This window comes from Podarcis raffonei, chromosome 7 (genome assembly GCF_027172205.1).
Source record: "Podarcis raffonei isolate rPodRaf1 chromosome 7, rPodRaf1.pri, whole genome shotgun sequence".
NCBI lineage: Eukaryota > Metazoa > Chordata > Lepidosauria > Squamata > Lacertidae > Podarcis > Podarcis raffonei.
The window spans coordinates 24,902,051-24,922,901 of NC_070608.1; the positions used below are offsets into that span (position 1 = coordinate 24,902,051).

The 20,851-nt window shown below is 43.1% G+C and overlaps 1 protein-coding gene across 1 annotated transcript in view; it reads right to left on the minus strand.

The window, feature by feature from the left end:
* Positions 1-295: 295 nt before the first annotated feature.
* PTDSS1 (phosphatidylserine synthase 1) overlaps positions 296-20,851 on the minus strand; it is a 38,383-nt gene continuing 17,827 nt past the window's right edge. The window contains exons 7-13 of the mRNA XM_053395590.1: positions 17,576-17,717; positions 16,307-16,419; positions 13,953-14,018; positions 9,504-9,603; positions 8,484-8,552; positions 7,432-7,501; positions 296-3,726 (exon numbers count right to left, since the gene is read on the minus strand). Of these exons, the coding sequence (XP_053251565.1) occupies positions 3,617-3,726; positions 7,432-7,501; positions 8,484-8,552; positions 9,504-9,603; positions 13,953-14,018; positions 16,307-16,419; positions 17,576-17,717 (670 nt within the window). The 3' untranslated portion in view covers positions 296-3,616. The remainder of the gene's footprint in view (positions 3,727-7,431; positions 7,502-8,483; positions 8,553-9,503; positions 9,604-13,952; positions 14,019-16,306; positions 16,420-17,575; positions 17,718-20,851) is intronic.

The following is a 20,851-nucleotide window of genomic DNA, read 5'->3' on the forward strand; positions in this document are numbered from 1 at the left end:
AACAGTCAGCGGCACCCCAAACTTCAAGAAGAAATTTGAACTAGCCAACCGTGGGAGTACATTAGAAGCAAGAAGTCTTTTTTGGGTCAAATTTTCATTTTCATCATTATCAAGCCTGCAGTACTAGAGATTCAGATTTCCTTTTTACTGCGAGGGGCACAAAGGGGTGAACCATGTCTACGTCTGGTAGGGACAATGATAATTCACACAACATAGCCTTATTATCTGCTTAAAGACTGTAGTCAGAAGAAAAACACACACAGCTTTAATTAAAAAAACCAACACCGCCACCAAATTAATCCCAGGTATTCAGGGCTTTATTTTTCACAGGCGAGTAACCAAAAGCAGAGTTGAAACCAGATTCCATGTGTTCATTAGATACTGTCTTTTTATACATAACAGTGCTCCACCCAGGTTTAATACTGGCAGCTAGCAATAGATTTACTTTGGGTGGGTAACTTTTCTGTACTCTTGGCCTCGAGTGTGTGTGTGTGTGTGTGTGTGTGTGTGTGTGTATAAGCTTCTTCGCATCAGAGCTTTTTTTGCAAATGCTATAAACCGGTTGCCACTGTTTGGGCTGTGCCACAGAAGGTTAGGGCTCCCCCATCATTGACTGATAATACAGCACAGTCTCCAGCAGAACCAGGTCAACCTTTTTTTTCAATAAACACACAGTAAATGATTAATTTAAAAACAGCCACCACAAACTGGAGTGTACACAACTGGGGGAGTGAGAACAGTGGAATGAGGGGGACATGAAGAAGGCAGAAAGCAAGTTTAAAAGCATATAAATGGGAGCAAATACATTCCTTCCAGAATTCCCAACTCAAGGGTGAGAGTGCTACAGCCCCAGTGTGGAGTTCAGTGGTTATGGGACAAAACATTCGAGTCTGACCACATCGCATATTGGGACCTGATCAAAACCCGCGTTTTTCTAGTGGTCCAGGTTCCATTTCCATAGAAAGCATAGAGCACACACGTCACTCTGAACTGAGTGTGCACGTGCCACTTTGAGATAGGATAAGCGGTGCCTCTACAGAAAATGCCGCATTTCACGAAGACTTTTACATTACTGATATTTATCAATATGGAAACAACATTTGTATAGGATGCTTTCCTTTCTATGGGGATTAAAGACTGTCCACCTTCCGAGTTCACTCATGCAAAGTATTTTTAAATTCCTCAATGGAAAAAAGTACACAGCCCAGGATTCAAAGTGTGTGTCTAAAGTACATCTGTGTGCACACAGATTATGTTTATGATGTTGGCTTCCCCTTCCAACAGCAGTCCAGCCTCCACGGGATGCTACTTCACAGGGTCCCTGGACTTTTCGGAGCAGCATTTGGGGAAGGGGGTGTGCTAAGCGTGTGTCAGGGAGTTACTGCTGGAAGAGAGAGGCTGAAAAGCCCCAGTGAACACAAGGTGCATTGTTTTCCAGCCACAGTAAAATATTAACACTGATTTTTGCCAAAGATCTGCATGTGTACTCTATCTATGGATATAATTAACTGTGCATGTGAGCACTAGTTTCAGCTGACAAACATGGCTTCTGGCAGCACTGTATTATAACTAGGGCCGCATCTCTACCAGTGCGAGTGGGAATTTTATTACTGACTCCAGCAGTCATATTTCTACGTGTTGCAGGCTCTGCAAAACAGGACAGGCTCTTTGGGAGAATGGGCATTATTAACACTAAACAGTGTGAAATGTTCATTCAGAAGAGCCTTAACATTTTCTGACTTTGGTCTTGAATAAATAGAAAAACACACACATACACATTGGTCTCTCTTGAGTAACTGACTCTAAAGGGATTAAGACAGAAAACTAGGTGACCTTGAGCATCAACCAAAACAAAAACAAAAAACCAACACATTTGGAAATTATGCAGCATGCTAAGAATACACAGATGTAAAAGTACACATATTTCAAAATATGATCAAGAAACCCAACATTTGTTGACGGGGAAAGTTCCAGACATGTACATTTTCCCCAGGCCGGTAACATTTAGCACAGTTGCAGCAAATAGGATATAGCAGCTTTTGATGCAAGAGTTTGCACATTCATGATTGAAAAGAAAAACAGAGCTTTCCATGGATTAGCAGCTGCATAGTGAGTGCATTCAAAAAGCTGATCCTTTGTGGCACATAAGAAGTCATGGATTATGGTGGTCTTTTTTCTATTTACAGTCACTTTGCTTGTACGCTGAAGTTCTTGACAATGCTTCATATCTTGCAGTGCATATCCCATGACATTATCACAGCAAGCAGCTCTTCCCAGCTGAAGGATGATGGAAAGGATGTGGGTTCTCACTTAACCGGTCACCTTAGCCATGTCTTTTGGAGTAAGTAGCCCCACAACGTGATTGGCACACACAAATAAAGACCAACTAAACACAGAAAGCAGAATCTATGCAAAACTGGCCTAATCCCAACAGTTTAAGATTTGGGGGTTCAATACTTCATTTTTATGATTATTTCATTTCTTGGGAATGATGCCGTGAGACCAATTTTCCAGCGGGTGGGGGGATTAAAAAAAACACACCAGGGAACAAAAACTGCTGAAGCATTCTGTAAAACTGACCCCTGGAAGAAGTGGAGTTAAGTTTGTATAAATGTGGGTTGTTTTTTTTTAATGTTACACCACAATAATACAAAGAACATTGTATCACCCATGGGTAAGCTGCCGTGTTAGGCCAGGCAGAGATTTGCAAAGCTTTAAGCATTAATTTTGGTTTATAATTTGGATCATTTTGCTACTGTTGGGAGCTTAGGCCTTTAAAGAGAAAAGAACGGTGTAGCTGAAGTGATGATAAACATACAGGAAACTGGAGATGTTAGAAAATAAACAATATATATATATGTATGTATGTATGTGCCAATGGCTCTGGGCCTGTCTTCTTGCCAAGGGCCAACACAGCCCTGATTGTGTAACAGAATGTCATGAACACAATGAACATTTAGCAGGGTTAAAAAATTATAAAAATGACCTGAACAAAAATCATGAACGTACTTTCTAATACTTAGCACCCTGCTGACTGAAATATGGAACTGTTGATATCCTGGAAAAAAAATCTAACAGCACAGAAAAGCGTAGGTGTCAGATTGAGAACAAAGGCAGAGCATCTTTCAGTCAAAAAGGTTCTCTTGAAAACGAACAAGAATGTAAAAAGCCCACAACTGAAAAACGAACAAAAAACAACAACTGGTTGCCAGTTAACTTGGAGTTATCGTCCTCAATTAAAGAAAGGCCTTCAGAAGGCATCCACACACTACTTGAACAAAGACTATCACAGGAACCCTTCAGGAACAAGCAACTATTTTGCCTTTAAACATATTACTATGGTTTTGAGTGTCAAGTGCAGAAGATCTGAGCCAATGGATGGCAAGTGACGGCAGCGAATGATTTGCGATACACGGATGAGCTCCATGTTAACAAGGTCCTAGGACTCTGGTTGCTGAAGATGTTGCCCCCGTCTCCTCCGCCTATTCTCTTGTCAACCTTCAAGCAGGGAGTTCAGAACCAGGCCCAGTTTTGCTTCTTTGCTCTCAGAGGCACACTTCTGGAACAAATCTAGAAACTGATTCTCTCTCTTTCTCCTTCTCTCTTGTCTGTCTCTCTATCTCTTGCCAATTCCATTGGTTACTTTTGTTTTCGAATGGCGATTCCTCCTCCTAGATGAATGGCTCTCGCTGTTGCTCGAGTGTTTGGGCGGACTGTCTTCCGTTCCTAACAAGCAAGTCACATACACACACACACATTTATACAAGTGAGATGTGGTTATTTTAAAGAGCATCTTTTCTTACCGGCAAATGTAAATCTCTGGATTTATTAAAGCATACTGAGACATTTTAGTTGAAACTGGCATGCCATCTAGTGGCTTAACTTCCAAATTATGTCCCCCAAATTATATCATCTGTTAAGAAAACAGTTTACCTACAATGTAATGTAGTTGTCTCAACTCTTTCTTCAGTCTTGATATTAAGCTAGCTAGCACGTGGAAACACCAGATGCTAGAGCAGGACTCGAGGGCAGAATAACTCTATAGACCAGTGTTTCCCAAACTTGAGTCTCCCACTTTTTTTTGGACTTCAAATCCCATTTTCCCTGCCCACTAGTCTTGCTAGCTAGGGATGGTGGGAGTTGTAGTCCAAAAACAGGTGGAGACCCAAGTTTGGGAAGCAATGATCTATAGGTTTGCAAGGCAGAAGCTGTGGGTGAGATCCTGGTCTCCATACTCTGCCTCCCAAACCCTATGAAAATCTAGTGGGTGTGCATGTGAACTCTGAGGATCCTCAAGAGTGAGGGGTAGGAGATGAGAGCAGTGCACAACTGAAAGCAGATGGGACACTGCTGTTGGTGGGATGGGGAAGAGATAAAGAGAAAGGTTGAGAAGAAAGCAAGCAAAACTAACTCTTTACTCAGCCAACCCCCAGGAACTGCGGCGAGCTTCTTTGCAGGGGCATCAAGCAGTAGAATTCTAGCTGTGTGATTCCACATTTATCCACAGCTGCAAAGGGAACCACACTAACAGGACACATTTGTCATGCCGTTGACCTGAACGGACAAGTCTGGTCCTCATGAGGCCACAGTTTTTTTGGCCACTTCTGGGTGAGAAGTGGCTGCATGGATGTCAGATTAGGACAGGGATGACAATCAGCTGGGACCTCTTTCTCAACACATGACAGCGTTCAACCCGTGTGCTTTTTTTTTCTCACCCTGCAGTGTGTAGCATAAGGAGGCAGCCAGTTTTGAAGGCGAGACTTTCGCCTTGGGCTGCCAAAGCAGCCGATCAAACCCCAGGTTCCAAATTTAGAAGCTTTGGGAGGAATTCAACGCAGAGCTAAAATTGCTCCAGCGGTAAGAGTAATTTCCCCCCTCCTCCCTGCACACTGTTCTGGAGATTTTTTGACAGCCCCAAAGCCAATTTGGGGGGGTGAAGGAGAGGAAGGGGAGCCCCACTGCACCAGCAGAATTCCTTGAGCACGCTTCTGCAAGTGGGGGTCTGTTAGTTTAATCCAACCCTTTATTAAGATTAAGTAAACCACAAAGAATGGCAAAGGAAAACAAGGAAGAAGTAGATGTGGCATTATCAGACAGAAAAGTGTAAAAGATAAAACAACACAATTTAACACAGATGATGCTGGAAAAATTAGGGAACAAGGAAAAGGAACCTTGGAACCAAAAGTGGAAAAGGAAATAAACCCCCCAACAAAAAAACTTATCCCCAACATCCAGGCAACATGTTTAATATACCTTGGATGGGGTGTCAGAACAGTATTTGGGGCACGAATACATTTTTTTTAAATGGGGGGGGGAGAGAGAGAGAGAGAGAGAGGGAGGGAGGGAGGGAGAAGGAGAAGGAGAAGGAGGAGGAGGAGGAGGAGGAGGAGAAGGAGAAGGAGAAGGAGAAGGAGAAGGAGAAGGAGAAGGAGAAGGAGAAGGAGAAGGAGAAGGAGAAGGAAAAGGAAAAGGAAAAGGAAAAGGATTCTGTGGCCACTAAGCATGTTCAACCCTCATCGGGCTGCTTTTTGGAAAGCTTCTCCTTTTTAGAGTTCCCTCACACCTCAAAAATATTTCTTGAACTTTTGCAAACTTTGTGGTTCCCCCAAATCTGCCCCTTTTGTGTGGGTGGTGCTACTTCAGCTGCAATTCAGAGAACTGAGATGCCTGTTAGCATATACGATTCAGTTTTAGACCATTTTAATTCGATCCCCTTAACAACTAAACACAAGAAAGAAACATGCTGGTATGTTTCAAAAACCTAAATAAAATATACAAATTATCATTGTTTATTAATTTATATAATCACTTGCCAAAATGGAATATGCCACTAAAGCTGAAAAATATAAAGAAAAAAAATGTTTTCAGCACTGTAATATTTTGTAAGAAAAGTTTATTTCGTTTAGAATTTTTATAGATTTCAAGAAAGTTTTTTTAAGATGGGGAAAGGAATTGCTAGGAAATTGTATTAAGAGATCATATTACAGAAAAATGTGTTTTCATATAACGTAGAAGAAACACGTGTATATAAAAAAAGATTACATAGAGCTTTAAAAAGTATGTTGAAAATCAGAAGGAAAAATCTGTGTTAATAAAAGTTCTCTCTTTATATATATATATAGAAACAAGTGTTTCATTTACAATAAAATGTCAATTCATGACAAAGAACAACTGCTATATAAAGTGTGGGCTATTAAAATGCTTAACAGTAATTTTGTTTCATCCCCGACTCCATATTGACGTAAGGACAGAGGGGCCTAGATCCAAGGAAACAGACAAATGGATCTGCACACCAAAGAGGGCTTGAACTTGGGTTGCTCAAATGGCAGCCCTACCCTGTAGCGTCCCAACTCACAAAATGGGATGAGGGCGCATTTCTTCAAAGAAGGAAGACAAACTTCCATTGGGCATGAACCTTGTAGAGCATCTGAAGTAGCTCCTCTCGATCCCAACCAATTTTACTATACAGCTGGGATGGGGATTGTGTGAGCCCTCAGAGGACTACAACTTTCATTGTCTCTCACCGTGGACCACGATGGCTGGAGCCGTCCAACAACAAGTGGAGTCCCACAGGTACTCCTCCATCCCTCTGATTCAGAAGAGAGAGCAAGCCTCAATGCACAAGCAGGCATTAAGAGATCAAGGCAGACTCAAGGCAAGTGCGATGTTCCCTTTGTTCATCTATTCTCTTTCGAGCCACCGTTTCCAGCGTGAATTATTTCTAATGTTAAACACAAGGCCATCGTTCACAATCCTCTGCCTGCGTGTCTTTGAGGTGGCTTATAAGTGCCGGCGTTAGTATAAGGGCGCACGACCTCAGAGCATTTCTGGCGCGTGATCCCTCCCTCGCTGCCACAGCCATCAGTGGCGCCATGGTGATGAGGCCTGTCCTTGCTGTGGCGAAGCCTCCCGTCACAGCTCCTTGGCCCTTGTAGGCTGGAAATGCCACCTACCTACCCTGGAACCAGGGAGAAGGCAACAAAAGCACTGAGTGCCCCAGAATCTTCAGTGCCCTAGAACTAAGTGCCCTGGAATCTTAAGGCTAACGCTGGACCTGCGAAGCCCAGTTGCTTCTTCACGCCACTTGGGGTGCCTATTTTCCTAGGCAACATCTTTATTGTGCACTGGCATGCTGATGAAAGGTGGTCTATTAAACTAAATCTATCTATCTATCTATCTATCTATCTATCTATCTATCTATCTATCATCTATCATCTATCTATCTATCTATCTGTCTATTTATTTGAGGGCCATTAAAAAACCAACTTGGGAATTCAGCCAAGAAAGCTGCTGAAAAGGAAACGATTAGGGTGGGTGGGGAGGGAGACGTTTGTATGTCTGTGTGTGAGAGAGAGAGAGTGCACACCCACACCCATATATCTCCAAGGACTATTTGGCTGGGACAGAATGTACCATACAAACCACCAGTACCTCTAGTAAACTTAGAGTTAAGCCAGGAAGCATCTGGGATGTATGAGCTGTCTTCACTTTCTGACAGCGTCTGTGGAGACAAAGAGGATCATCGTGGGGTTTCCACCTTTGCAATCATCTACGCTTACTGCCTCCAAACTCTATTAAACGTGCTTTCTGAAAACTGCAGAGATGACTGGCCAAACACTATACACGGTGCATTTTTCTCGTGCCTTCTTCCTAACGTACACACCGAGCTATACATGTCTAACAGCTAGGAGGGGAGAGAAAAGGGCTTAATCATGTCCTCTGCGCTTTGTTATGTAACCCAAACCTCCTCCTGCTGCTTGGCATTCCCATCTGCCCTTCCGCCCAGGTGCAATGACAATTTAAAAAATTGCTTTTCCAGCTGTAAGGCTGGAATGATAGGGATGACTACACAGTAGGGAGTTAGTTGGGTCTGACTTCTGCTTAAGCAATGCAAGTCTTCCTGCAAAGAGTGGGCTTCTTAAATTTATACATGAACAAATGCCATGTTTTTCCCCATTTACATGGTGCTCAGTACCATGTCAGCAGGGATATGATTTCCATCCTTTTTGGTAACAGAGCACCCCCATCTATGTGGCATAGGATTTATTGAGGTGCACGAAATCATGAGGTAAGAGCACCTGTTTAGTGAGGAGGGAAGGTGTTGCAAGATCAATTTACTATTCTTTGGGAGAGTAACAAGGCTGGCTAGATCTACAATTCAGAGCTCAAGAACCCTACTGCATCAAGCAAAAAGGACCACTAAAGTTCAGCATCCTGAGTCCACTGGACCAAAAGCCTTCCAAGGACTGAAGGACTCTTTCAGTCTGCAGAAGGCAAAATCCGGACCCAACCCGTTAGAAATAACCAAAATCAATGCTCTTATAATAAAATGCTTTGGGGGGGGGTAATTTCTTCTCTATGTCCAAGAACAGACCTTAGAATCTTAACACCTTACCCTCCCCAAGCTTCAGCGAAATAGACTTTTAACATGGCTTCCACACAAGCGTCTTTCAAAATGTGCCTTGTGCCCAGTTAAGCATTACCTTTTCTCGCTGTCCGTAGTGGTCCGCATACCAAACCATTCCATATAAACAAAGGAAAGTAGTAACGGCCTACAACATTGGGAAAAGGGATGAAAAGGAGGGAGAAGAGTCAAAACCTACCAGCTTCTACATTAATTCCTTTATTATTTCAGGGCATCACACCCCATCTTTCAACAAGTTGCCTCAGGATGACTTATAATGCATCGTTGGAGGTGAACAATGTTGATGAACACTGCGCCTCTCTTCCTAGTGTATACATAAGTACCTATTTATACTACAAACATTTTTATTTTACACTACCACTATGAACAGGGAGGGCTACCACCCAATTAAAAAAAACAAACCAAAACACAACTATGTATATGAATTTTAGGGTTGAATTCTACACCGGAGGCCTGCTGCTTAAGAGGCGATAGCAAATATTAGGAATCTCTGGCCTGTGAGGTAAAGGAGGAACTTCTCCAGGCCTCCCTTTGGGACTCTCCTCAAGCGACACACCTCTTCCCAGTCCTGCGCTTTACACCACCCTTCAGTGTTTTGGCCTGGCTGGAATATGTACTCTAAACGGTGAATGCTTTTTTTCTTGTCTGGGTGGAGGATAGAGAGGATACAGCTTACTGGGTAATGGTAAAATTCACATAGAATGATCTGTCCATTTTTCCTCTGGCCCCACACACCATTGGCATGTGGTCCCCGAAAGGCTGCCCAGAAGAGCGTGAGACACTTGGGTTGAAATAAAAAATCCATCCCTGGCTATAGAATTTGGCAGAAGCTTCACTACGCCAGCAGAGCACCAGCCGGGGATAGATTTATTGGTGGAAGAATCCGCCATTTCAATTATTATTTTTAAGCAATGCCTCTAGGTTAAACATTGCAGCCCTGGTCACAAAGTTGTGTTAATGGGTAGATTGTGGCTTACATTTAGCCAATGACCAAAGAGAGATGGCAACTAACATGGTTGCCGTACCAAAGAGGAAGATCTAAGGAGCAAAGCATTGTGCAAAATAAAGAGCCACTTACCACACAAAGGAGCCAAAACACAACATATAATATCTGTGTTTTGGAGAAGAGGTCTTGGCCAAATTTGATGCACACAATAGCTTCCAGGAAACCAATAACTCTGAGGGAATGACAAAAGAAGTACAGGCTGTTTTTAATTTAAGAACATGCTTTAATATCTTCACTGGGGGCGGGGGTGTTTGCATGATTTTGTGAGCTAGTTTATAAATTGCTCTCATGTTATGGGGGGCTAAATAAGCTTTGAGGGCCATCCATAAAACAGCTCACTTTTGAAAGCCTTTAAAATAAATCCTCTACCTTGGGTCAGGCTCCGTCCCCCTTTAACAAAAACTCCTTCCATTTTTTTTGTTACAACTTTGCTCCCCTTAATAAACAACCCCTTAGAGCATTTTTATATCTTAGTCAGAGCTGCTTTGTAATGCAAATGTAAAAAATATACATGGGCTAGAATGGTAATTTGCATTACATGTGCCTCCATTTCTGTATTATCAGCAGGCGGGTGGCAACATAAATAGTATGTTGTGGATGTGTGAACATGCCATGAGAGAAGAGATTAGCTTCTGTCAGTCAATAAAAGTGGTATCTGGTGGCATCACAGTTCAGTGGTAGAGCACATGCTATGCATGCAAGGAGTCCTGGGTTTAATTCCTAACATCCCCCATTATATGAGACGCGGATGGCACTGTGGTCTAAACCACTGAGCCTAGGGCTTGCTGATCAGAAGGTCAGCGGTTTGAATCCCCGCGACGGGGTGAGCTCCCGTTGTTCAGTCCCTGCTCCTGCCCACCCAGCAGTTCGAAAGCACATCCAAGTGCAAGTAGATAAATAGGTACCACTCCAGCGGGAAGGTAAACGGCATTTCTGTGCGCTGCTCTGGTTTGCCAGAAGCGGCTTAGTCATGCTGGCCACATGACCCGGAAGCTGTATGCCAGCTCCCTCGGCCAGTAAAGCGAGATGAGCGCCGCAATCCCAGAGTCATCCACGACTGGACCTAACGGTCAGAGGTCCCTTTACCTTTTTATCCCCCATTATAATAGGGATGGAGAACCTGTGGCTCCAGTTAGCACGGCCAATGGCAGGGGTGATGGGAGAACTCCGGGTACAGGGCAGTATATAAATTCAATAAATAAACAAATAAACACTTCAACAACTTCTGGAGGACCACAGATTCCCTACCCCATTTTAATTTTTTTTAAAGAATGAACACGTTTCTAATTCTCATGTTTATGATGATTTCAAAAGCCAGAGGGGTATCTGAATAAAGTTTCTAGTGATGGAGGTCTTGTACAGATCCTTGCTTCTCTCTGTGATGATCTAGTACAAGTGACAGAATAAAATTATGCAAAACAGGAGAAATTTGCATGATTATATGGGTTTCAAAATCCAGGTTTTCTTAATGAAGAATTTAAATTATGGAATTTCATTTCTTTCTTTCTCTCTCTCTTTCCTTTTTAAGCATACCGCGTGCACACATGCATACTGGCCATTATTTCTCTTAGAGCTTTCTTTTTCTTCCTTAAGTGTATTTTACAAGGATTTCACTGGATGAGCAAGTTCATTTAACTTACAGTTTAAGATTACGCTTAAGGAAGGGAGCCTAATCCTTCTGGCAAGACACTAAGCAGCTTTTGCCAGATAGATGAAAATTCAGTTTACCACATAAAAAAAAAAAAAAAAAAGTGCGATACCAGTAAGTTGTCTGTTACATTAACTGTCTCTGATTATATTTATTTGTGTCTTGAGCTCCTTGAACCAAGGGATGATCTGAACTGATGCAGGATTAAAATCCAACTCCCTGCCCCTGCTTCGTAGAGCATCAGGCAATCAAAGAGCTATGGCCAAGTGTAAAAATGGGAACTCTAGTCCCATTTACTTCTACTAAGTATTGTGCAAGTATTTACGGGTGCATCTTACTTGTGCATCTTTACGTTTTCGGAAATTCAACAGCCATTATTTAGAAATAAGACAGACCTGTTAATTCAGACCTTTCTTACATTCTCTTTCCTCTTGTCTGGTTTTTTTAAAACACTTTTGCCAATTGCTTTCATTCCCTCCCCTCCCTTCGTTGTCTTCCTCACACCACTGCCAAAATTTAGGCCTTTGGGGTAGGGATCTGTCCCATTCCCACCAACCTTCTGTTAACATATCAAGGGGCACATACAGTGAAGGTGTTAAAAGTAAAAAAGAAACGGGTGGAAGACTTGCCCCCAAATCCAGGTGCCAAGTTATTTCTTCCACTTCTTCTCTAAAAGTTATGGCTGTAATCCTTATATACTACCTGAAGGTCCCACTGAATTCAACAGAACTCTGAGAATACTACAGCAATACAACTACTATAAGGCTCCATTCAAAGCATTCTAAAATGACAACAAAGCAAACCTTAGTCTAGATATACTACAGTCTATCTTTCAACTTAGAAATGAGTGAGCTGGCCCAAAATAAGCACGGAATACTGCCAAGCAAAACCAAGTTATGTAGCACAGGTGGTTCTCAGCCCTTAGCTCTGAATTTGTCTAAGGCACTTGCAGCAGAATGGATGTTTCCTGCATTTGACTTAGTCGCACCTTGCTTCAGTCCCCTGCGCGTTAGCTGTATGCAGCCTGGATTACTGTAACACACTCTACAGCCATACCTCAGGTTACAGACGCTTCAGGTTGCGTTTTTTCAGGTTATGGACCCACCGAAATCCGGAAGTACAGGAATGGGTTACTTCTGGGTTTTGGGGGTTGAACATGTGCAGAAGCACTGGATCGCAACCCGCGCGTGTGCAGACGCACCACTTTGGGTTGTGAACGCTGCGGTTGCGAACATGCATACCGCACAGATCACGTTCGCGACCCGAGCGTCCAATGTATGTGGGGTTTCTGCTTTACCTGGTCTGGAAGTTTCAAGTGGTGCAACATGCAGCAGCAAAAACAATTCGAGGGGCTGGACGCTTCAATTGCACCGACGTTGCACTAGTAACTTTGGCTGCCTACATATTTCCAGCTCCAATGTAAGGGGCTGGTAATAGCTCTTACTACCCTAGAGTCTGGGGCCAATAAAGACTTTTCTGTTCCGGTCAGCATTTGGATGGTTTTTTATTTTGGTGCTGTGTTTTAATAACTGTTTTATCTGCTGCTCTGATTTTGGCTTTGTTTCTTTCATGTGATTTTAGTAATATGGTTTTCGTTATTATGTTGGACTGCATTGGAAAGGTAATGACCCTAAAAAGGTGGTTTAAATAGCTATTGAAGTAAAATAAATAAATAAACAGAAGAGAATTTGATGTCTCCACTCTGAGGGCCCACTAAACTTTGTAGAAGGCAACCCCTGCCTCCCCTTTTTCGTTTAATTTTAATGCTGGTGGTGTTGTTCAACAAACAGTACTTAGGAAAGCAGGCTTCATCGTCTTCTTTGCCAAAAGTGGAGCAAAATTACGAATGAGACTTGGAGGATGGATCTGGCATGAAGTAAGTGATGACATGGGAATGTTCCTAGGCATGGCCAAGTCAACTGATTAAATTAGCCCGTTTAAATTTGCCAAGGGCACAAAGCAGCAGTTTAGAAGTCCCTCAGGGCCTATTAGCTCAGCGTGACCTTCTTAACAAGGGCAGACTATGCTGATTTGAACGCTGCTATTTTTGTAACCTCATGAGCTGAAAACCTTCCTTTGAAAGGCTTGGATGTTCTACACCAATTTGTTTCCTTTTCTCTTATGTTGTGTGCAGGAGAGAAAACAATCGGTTCCAGAGGATCACAGAAAGCTGGAAATAGCCTGGGGGTCATCTAGTTCATACCAAACCAGATTTCTTCACACGCCAATATGCTCTGCCCCATTACCCCCCCCCCAGAAATCATGTTACAGAGTGCCACAAACAGAACCAACCGAGTCTGTGTGCACACTGTCCATTTAAGGCACATTTAAAGCACAGGACTTCCCCCATAGAATTCTGGGAACTGTAGTTTCTTAAGGGTGCTGGGAATGCTCAGCTCTGTTAGGGCTTTGGGAATTTAAATATCTATAGAGCTTTGAGAGAGACTGCCTCCCCACCAGTGTGACATTATGTTTTTCTATTAAATACTTATTGAAATATTACTAAAATGCTAGCATGAATGGCCAGGGTTCCTGTTCCCCGGGACAGCCTCTACACGTTTAGCAGCCTTCCTCTCTGCATTCGTGTCCCCCAACATGTGGATGATGTGCTGGCAGAGCTGCCAAGGGGTGCAGCTGTGGGGCAGCAACTTGGATGAAGTGAAGCTGGCCTGGTTGGTGCCAAGTTAGGAATCTGCCTTGCATCCCTATATCTGCCACCTTGAGTTACACAGAGAGCAAATAAGAACAATAAATAAATAGAAACTGAACCCCCACGGAGCATGTAATTAAAAGCTTTCGGGATGCAAAGTTGTTCTTGTCACTGAGTCAACACTACAATAGTCTCAATGTTTTCAACAGCAACAAAAACTTACCCAAACACCCAGCACTGAGTTCCTACCCTTTTGCACTGTGTGTCTGTGAGATAAGCATAGTATTGCCTGGAAGTAAAAACAGAGGAGAAAATTTCAATGAAACAGATAGTTGCACATGTAGGTTATAGTTAGGAAAAACAACTGATATTCAATTTTTGGAGAAAGCAGCCCAATTACTTGGAACATGGTAAAGGCTCAGCCATATTTGAGAACTACCTCAAACTTCTCTACTGCTATCTTGGAGATCAAGTGAATGTGACAATTGTAAACCAATGACTGAAACTTGGTCAGCGATAAAGAGGGATGTACAATTGAGGATGAGAAAGTGAGCAGAAAAGTCAGCTAGCATGTCAGTGAAATGTCTGTTTGCCTGAATGCAGCCACACAAAGGAGCACAAAGCAGCCACAGCCCTAAGCTTAGATTGACATGTCTGCATTTTCTGCCAACTGTCTCTATTTTAATATTGTAAGTTGTTTCTTCTACTTTTTTCCTTTTGAAATTGAGCTCCTGTGAGATTTGACTGAGGAAAGAAGGAATCAGAGTTTAGAAATAAAGAAGCGATTCAGGACAGAGATCTTTTGAACAATGGGAACTAAGACTTGTAATCCTTTGCACCTTTACCCAGAGTAAGCTCCACTGAATAAAAATGTGTTTTACTTCCAACTAAAAACTGCACTGCATGGAAATCTGTTGAATGGGAAACAGAATTGTGTTAAAAGCTTTTCAAGCTTGTAGCCAGGGGGCGAGGAATTATTGAACATCTGGAATATACATTTGCCTAACACACTTGCTGTCATTTCACCTGCTGTTTTACAGGTGATTTTACATTCCCTGACACGCTTGTTGTTATTTAATTGTATTAGTGTCTAAGTGAGCAATTGGGTGGAATGCCCTATGGTCCTTTTTGGACATACCTAGCCAGGTTTCCCTAACCAGATGCTCTCTAGGGATTTTGGACTACAAGTGCCACCACTTCTGACCACTGCCCATTCTGACAGACTGATGGAACTCAGAGTCCAATCCCCGAGAGCACCAGGTTGAGGAAGGTTGCCCTAAACCTTAGCAGCAGTGAGCCTGGGGCTTGTGTGCTCTCCGCTTCTCCTTTGGCAAAGCTGTGAGAAGGAGATCAAAACCGCTGCTTCCTGTTTCCAGACTCTGGTTAGTTTGAGCTATGGCTTTTTTCAAACAAGTCAAGATCAAGTTTGTGATTCTAGGACCCGCCACCCGCTTGGGGATAAGAAAGACACATGGACACAGTATATTAGGTTAATGGGCTAAAAAAGGCCACAACTTTATTGATTACAGCATGTGAGAGGTATTGGCTTAGGCATTGGATAAAACAACAGAGCGTGACTCCACCCCCTCAGGGAGGGGTGAGTCTAACAAGGGTTAACCACCAATGGGAGGAGCCTCTTGATGCAAATACAACTGAAAGCTCCCCCTGATGTCACCGGGGGTCGTGCCATGGCCCTAGCCACCAGCAAGGGCGTCAGACAGGATCCACAACTGCCGGATTCCTTTACCGGAATACCCATAAAGTGGAGGGGTAGGCGATGGCCACACCCTGCCCTCCAATACACAAACATATTCCAATGCCTAACCGCCAATACCTAAAAGTTGTGGCGATTTGCTACGAGGTAGGCGAAAAACCAAGTGGCCGGTGCCAATTTGCCAGTTGGATAAAAATTCCTACCAGGCCCCTTGGACAACCAAGGCGACCAACCACAGGTCCATAGCAAGGTCAAGAACCAAGCAGTGAACTAAAGGGGTGCTGCCACAGCCACGTTTGAGCGGCAAAACCCCGCCCCCAAGCCTCCACCTGGTTGGTTGGCTACCTGGGGGCGTGGCGCGGCAGCCAGGCCAGCTGGGCAGGGGGCTGCAATGGCTCCTGCTCACAACTCCTCCCCTCTGTAAGGAGGAGAGGCTTTTTCAAACATGTCAAGATCAAACAGGGGCTTGTTTTAAGTTAAGCAGAGTTCCCTGGTTTAGACATAATGGCACACCCTGGTTCGTTTAAAAGCAGAGGCAGATGTTTCCAATCTCTCTCTCATTCGGGAGGGAAGACATGAACACGAGGCTTGTTGCTGCTCATGTGTGTAACACTAAATTGTGGTTTAGCTTTACGTCCAAACCAGGTTTTTTTAATCTCCAAAAATAAATGGGCTGGAGCAAAGGCAAGGAACCTGTGACCACCCAGATGTTGTTGGATTCCAACTCCGACCAACCACAGCTGGCTTGGTGAGCAACATCTGTAGGGCCTCACTGGCTCCCCATCTCTGAGCTAGGCTTTTCGAGGTCCCCAGCTGCTGCCCAGCAATTTTACAGTGAGGAAGATTAAACGAACAAAAGGTACCTCACAGTGGGCGCTGTGATAATTCCAATGAAGAGGATCCTACCCCAGCTTAAGGGGTGACTTGCATGGAAAACAAAGATATGTTTCAAGAAAAATGTGTTCAGCTCAGTCAACTAAAAGAAGAAGAAACAGAAAGAAGAAAATAAGCTGGGAACATTTGATATCCTAGACAAATATGACAGATGCAACTCCTTAGCAACTGCTTACGGTCTGCTCCAGGACAATAAACATATGGCACTCCTGGTGGCCTGTGGAGAATTGTTGTCCCCATTAGGAACAGTAAATTATAAACTCCACAAAAATAATTAAATTCTTTGGGAAGGTAATCAATACATTTAAATGCCTGTGTTTGGAAGCTAGATAAACATACTGCTTCGTTTTTCTCTCTGTGTGTACAACTCTGGAGTGTACAACTATTGCATCCGGCCCTACCTTTATATAGCACGAGAAGCAGATTTTGTAGTACCAATAAAAAGTACCACACTTGTAAATGATTAAATTGATTTGTCTTATTTTTACCACCATGAGGACTACATCTGGATTTTCTGTGTCAGGCACCAGGCAGTTTTGTCATATCATATAGTTTTATTACAACATTTTTTATGCTACACTCCCTCAAGGAAGCTAAGGGCAGCACAAACAGTTCTTTCCACCCATGTAATCTCCATAACAGTTCTGTGGAATGGATTGGGCTGGGAGACAGTGACTGATCCAGAGTCACCCCAGTGAGCGTTACAGCTGAGTGGAGGTTTGTTACTTGGTTCTCTCCAGTCTTGGTCTTACACTCTTAACACAGGTATGGGGAACTTGTGACCCTCCAAATATTGTTAGATTCCAAGTTCTATAAGCTTAAGCCAGCATGTCAACAGCTAAAATTTGGAAAGTTTTAAAAAATATTTCTGGCTTTGTTCAGTGCCTTTTTATAAACATGGGGGTTTTTTTTAGCTTTTACTGTTTGGGTTTCATGCTGCTTTTACTTTATGTGCTACTTTTTTTGTAAGCCGTTTTGAGTTATTTTTCATAAGTAAGCAATTAATAAGTGTATTAATGATAAAAACGAATTGTGGTGAAATAAAAATTCAAATACCTATTTTCATATGGATTTCTTTTTTAAAAAAACAACAACGCATTGCTGCAGAAAGGAGAAGGGATGGATTTGTGAATGAACACAGGTGAAACTAACGCAAAAAGGAAACAGCCTGATCCAGTCAACCCAAGCTGAGAATCCCTGGGCTTTGTTTTCAATAGGTTTGCTGTTGTTGTTTTTACCTGCCAGATAATCATGAAAAGGTATACTCCAGCCACTCTTTGAAATGAAGACTTGGGATCAAACCAGCGAACGTAGGTCCAGCTTGCTGGAGTGAACTGTAACACAGCTCTCTTGATTTTACCTGTGGTGGTGTGAATGTCCCTGAAAGCAGAGAAGGACAACAGTAAAAAAAAAAGAGAAGGAAATCAACATTGCATTGCTATGTAACAAATGATGTAAAATAACACAGCTCTATTATACTGGGGTTTGTAACAAGAAAGGTGCATTTAAGAAGCAGACCTATTGTAATTAAGCAAACAGAAGAAACCTGCCCCAAAGCAAACTTTTCCACATGCGTGATTTGCTCCTTAAATGCAACAAAGCTGAAATTTGGGGGTTAGTCATAGAGTAGACCCATTTAAATTAATGGACATGGATAACTTAAGAGTCTGCTTGGAGAATAACTTAGTTGGAAACATCCCTTAATTTCCAATGCTATCAAAACACCAAGCTTTCAAAAAAGCAAAAAAACCCCACTTCTCTGAGGAAAAGTGTCTGAAAGATCTGAGAGCCAAGATCTCCCTATTTAATGTTAATAATTTAATTATCATGCTTCTAATGAAGGGCAAATAAGCATAAAACCACAATTTTTACTAACCAGAACCAGCCAAACAATTTCATTTTATTTTGTATTTACAGTGCTCCTGAAGGTTGGGAGACCATCTGGGGCAGCAGCCCATGAGGTGAAAGAAGGGGTAAGGCTCTCAGAAGCACCAGATTAAGAAGCTTAGAAACACCCCTCACAGCTTCCTGAGTTGCCCCATGTCCCATGATGTTCAGAGTAAATCTCTCCCTCACAGCTAGCGCTGAACACAAATCAAATTAACAACAAAAAGAACCAGAATGTTGTACTCATTTCAAAATAATAACCAGGAAGTAACACAGAAAGTGACTTCCAATGTTCTGGTAAAATCAAAACATCAAATTAATTTAGATTCTTGTGTAATCAACTGTTAGCTGGATAAATAAATCCATGAGTGTGTACAGTCATACTTTGGGTTACAGCCACTTCAGGTTGCGTTTTTTTAGGTTACGGACCACCGAAATCCAGAAGTACTGGAACCGGTTACTTCTGGGTTTTGGCAGTCACGCATGTGCAAAGCGCCAAATCGCAACCCGCACATGCGCAGATGCGGGTTGCGAACGCTGCAGGTTGCGAATGTGCATCCTGCAGGGATCATGTTCGCAACCCAAGGGTCCACTGTATTAGGGATGAGGAACCTGTGGCCCTCTGTCTATTGTAGGACTCCAGCTTCCATCAGACTCAGCCAGCAAAGTCCAACAATATCTGGGTCACAGGTAGTGAGGTGAATCTGAAAAAACAGTCCTACTTTTCTTTCACTTTATGCTTTTATTTAACATTTTGGACATTATTGGCCATGGTGTGTGGCAAACAGTAAGAGGATGGGGAACAGGAAACTTAACTGTGCATGAATAGAGGTACTTTCCTTTCATTCATAGGGTTCTTTGAATGCTGGCTTCTAGCAACCAACCCAGTGGATTTAATTACCGTATTGGCCCGAATATAAGCGACACCTTTTTTTCCAAATTCCGACTCTGAAAAGTTAAAGTGCGGCTTATATTCAGAGCCGAGCGCCAGCACCGGTAGTGCCAGGAGGCAGGCCGCACCCGCAAATAAGCCTTGAATTTCAAAGGTGCGGCTTATAGTCAGGCCAATACGGTACTGTCAGCAATGATAGTGGGTTTTATTTCCTTTATCTTCAGCAAAAACAGCAGCGCTAAGTATGTAAGGCATGCAGAAAGGTCAGCTTAAAGGTCCGAATCACATGGCTAAGTGCAAAGCTACAACATTCCTAATCCCCACTCCTAAGGCGTACAGGATCAAAGTTTAGAATGGAGGCTCTTTTCTCAGAGGTCTACAGAAAGAAAATCGTTTTAGGAATATGCTCTTGGCAGAAGTTTCATGAGGAAAACAAGCGGGTGAAATAAAAAGGTAAAGGTACCCCTGCCCGTACGGGCCAGTCTTGACAGACTCTAGGGTTGTGCGCCCATCTCACTTAAGAGGCCGGGGGCCAGCGCTGTCCGCAGACACTTCCGGGTCACGTGGCCAGCGTGACATCGCTGCTCTGGCGAGCCAGAGCCGCACACGGAAACGCCGTTTACCTTCCCGCTAGTAAGCGGTCCCTATTTATCTACTTGCACCCAGGAGTGCTTTCGAACTGCTAGGTTGGCAGGCGCTGGGACCGAACAACAGGAGCGCACCCCGCCGCAGGGATTCGAACCACCGACCTTTCGATCGGCAAGCCCTAGGCGCTGAGGCTTTTACCCACAGCGCCACCCGCGTCCCTAAGCGGGTGAAATAGGAGGCCTTTAAATACAGTTTTCATCTACTGCATTATAAAAAGGATTATCAGGAAATGGTGTACCGTTCAGAAGTTTGGCCCTCACACTCGAATTCTGAAATATTAACTATATATTATTAAAAACCATGGGTGAGGTTTACTTGGATTTTATCAATATAGTAAGACAATAGAAGTAAGGTGTATGTTCCATACTTATATGGGTGTCGCTTTGGAGAGTTATTTTGGTTACACGAGTAACAATGCAATCCTAAAAATGCTTACTCAGAAGTAACGCCCACTGTGTTCAGTAAGGCTTATTTCCAAGTAAATGTACACAGGATTGCACCATTAGAGGTAAAATCAGAGGCTGATGGAAATCAAATGTGAGCGCAAGGGACCATGAACAACCACAGACTCTCCCCTTGCTTATTAATGGAAATAACATTGTAACACATTCATAATGTCATGATCCACCAATGTTGCCAAGGAAATGGATTTAAAAATAAATCGCAGCACCGATACCAATTTAGGAATCACCCAAGACAGTGAACATAGAACATGAAAGCAGCCTTGCCGGATGAGACCAAAAGCCCATCTAGTCCAGCTTCCTGTTCTCACAGTGGCTAACCAGAGGCCTATGCGATGCAACAGCACTCTCCACACTCTTGTTCCCCAGCAAGTGCTATGCAGACGCATGCTGCCTCTAATACACTGGGGCTGGATCCAGACACATCAAAGAAGCGTTCCAGTTAAACGCATTGTAAACTTTCTATGAGGAATCGGGTTGGCAAAAACGGAACTCCACAGCGCCACCTGGTGTCACAGTGTTAGAATGCATGTACAACGCATATGCCAATGTAGCTGAGTCCTGGGTCTGTAGCACCACATGCCTTGTGATTTCCCGGGTACAAAATTTAATCTAACATGAGGTTT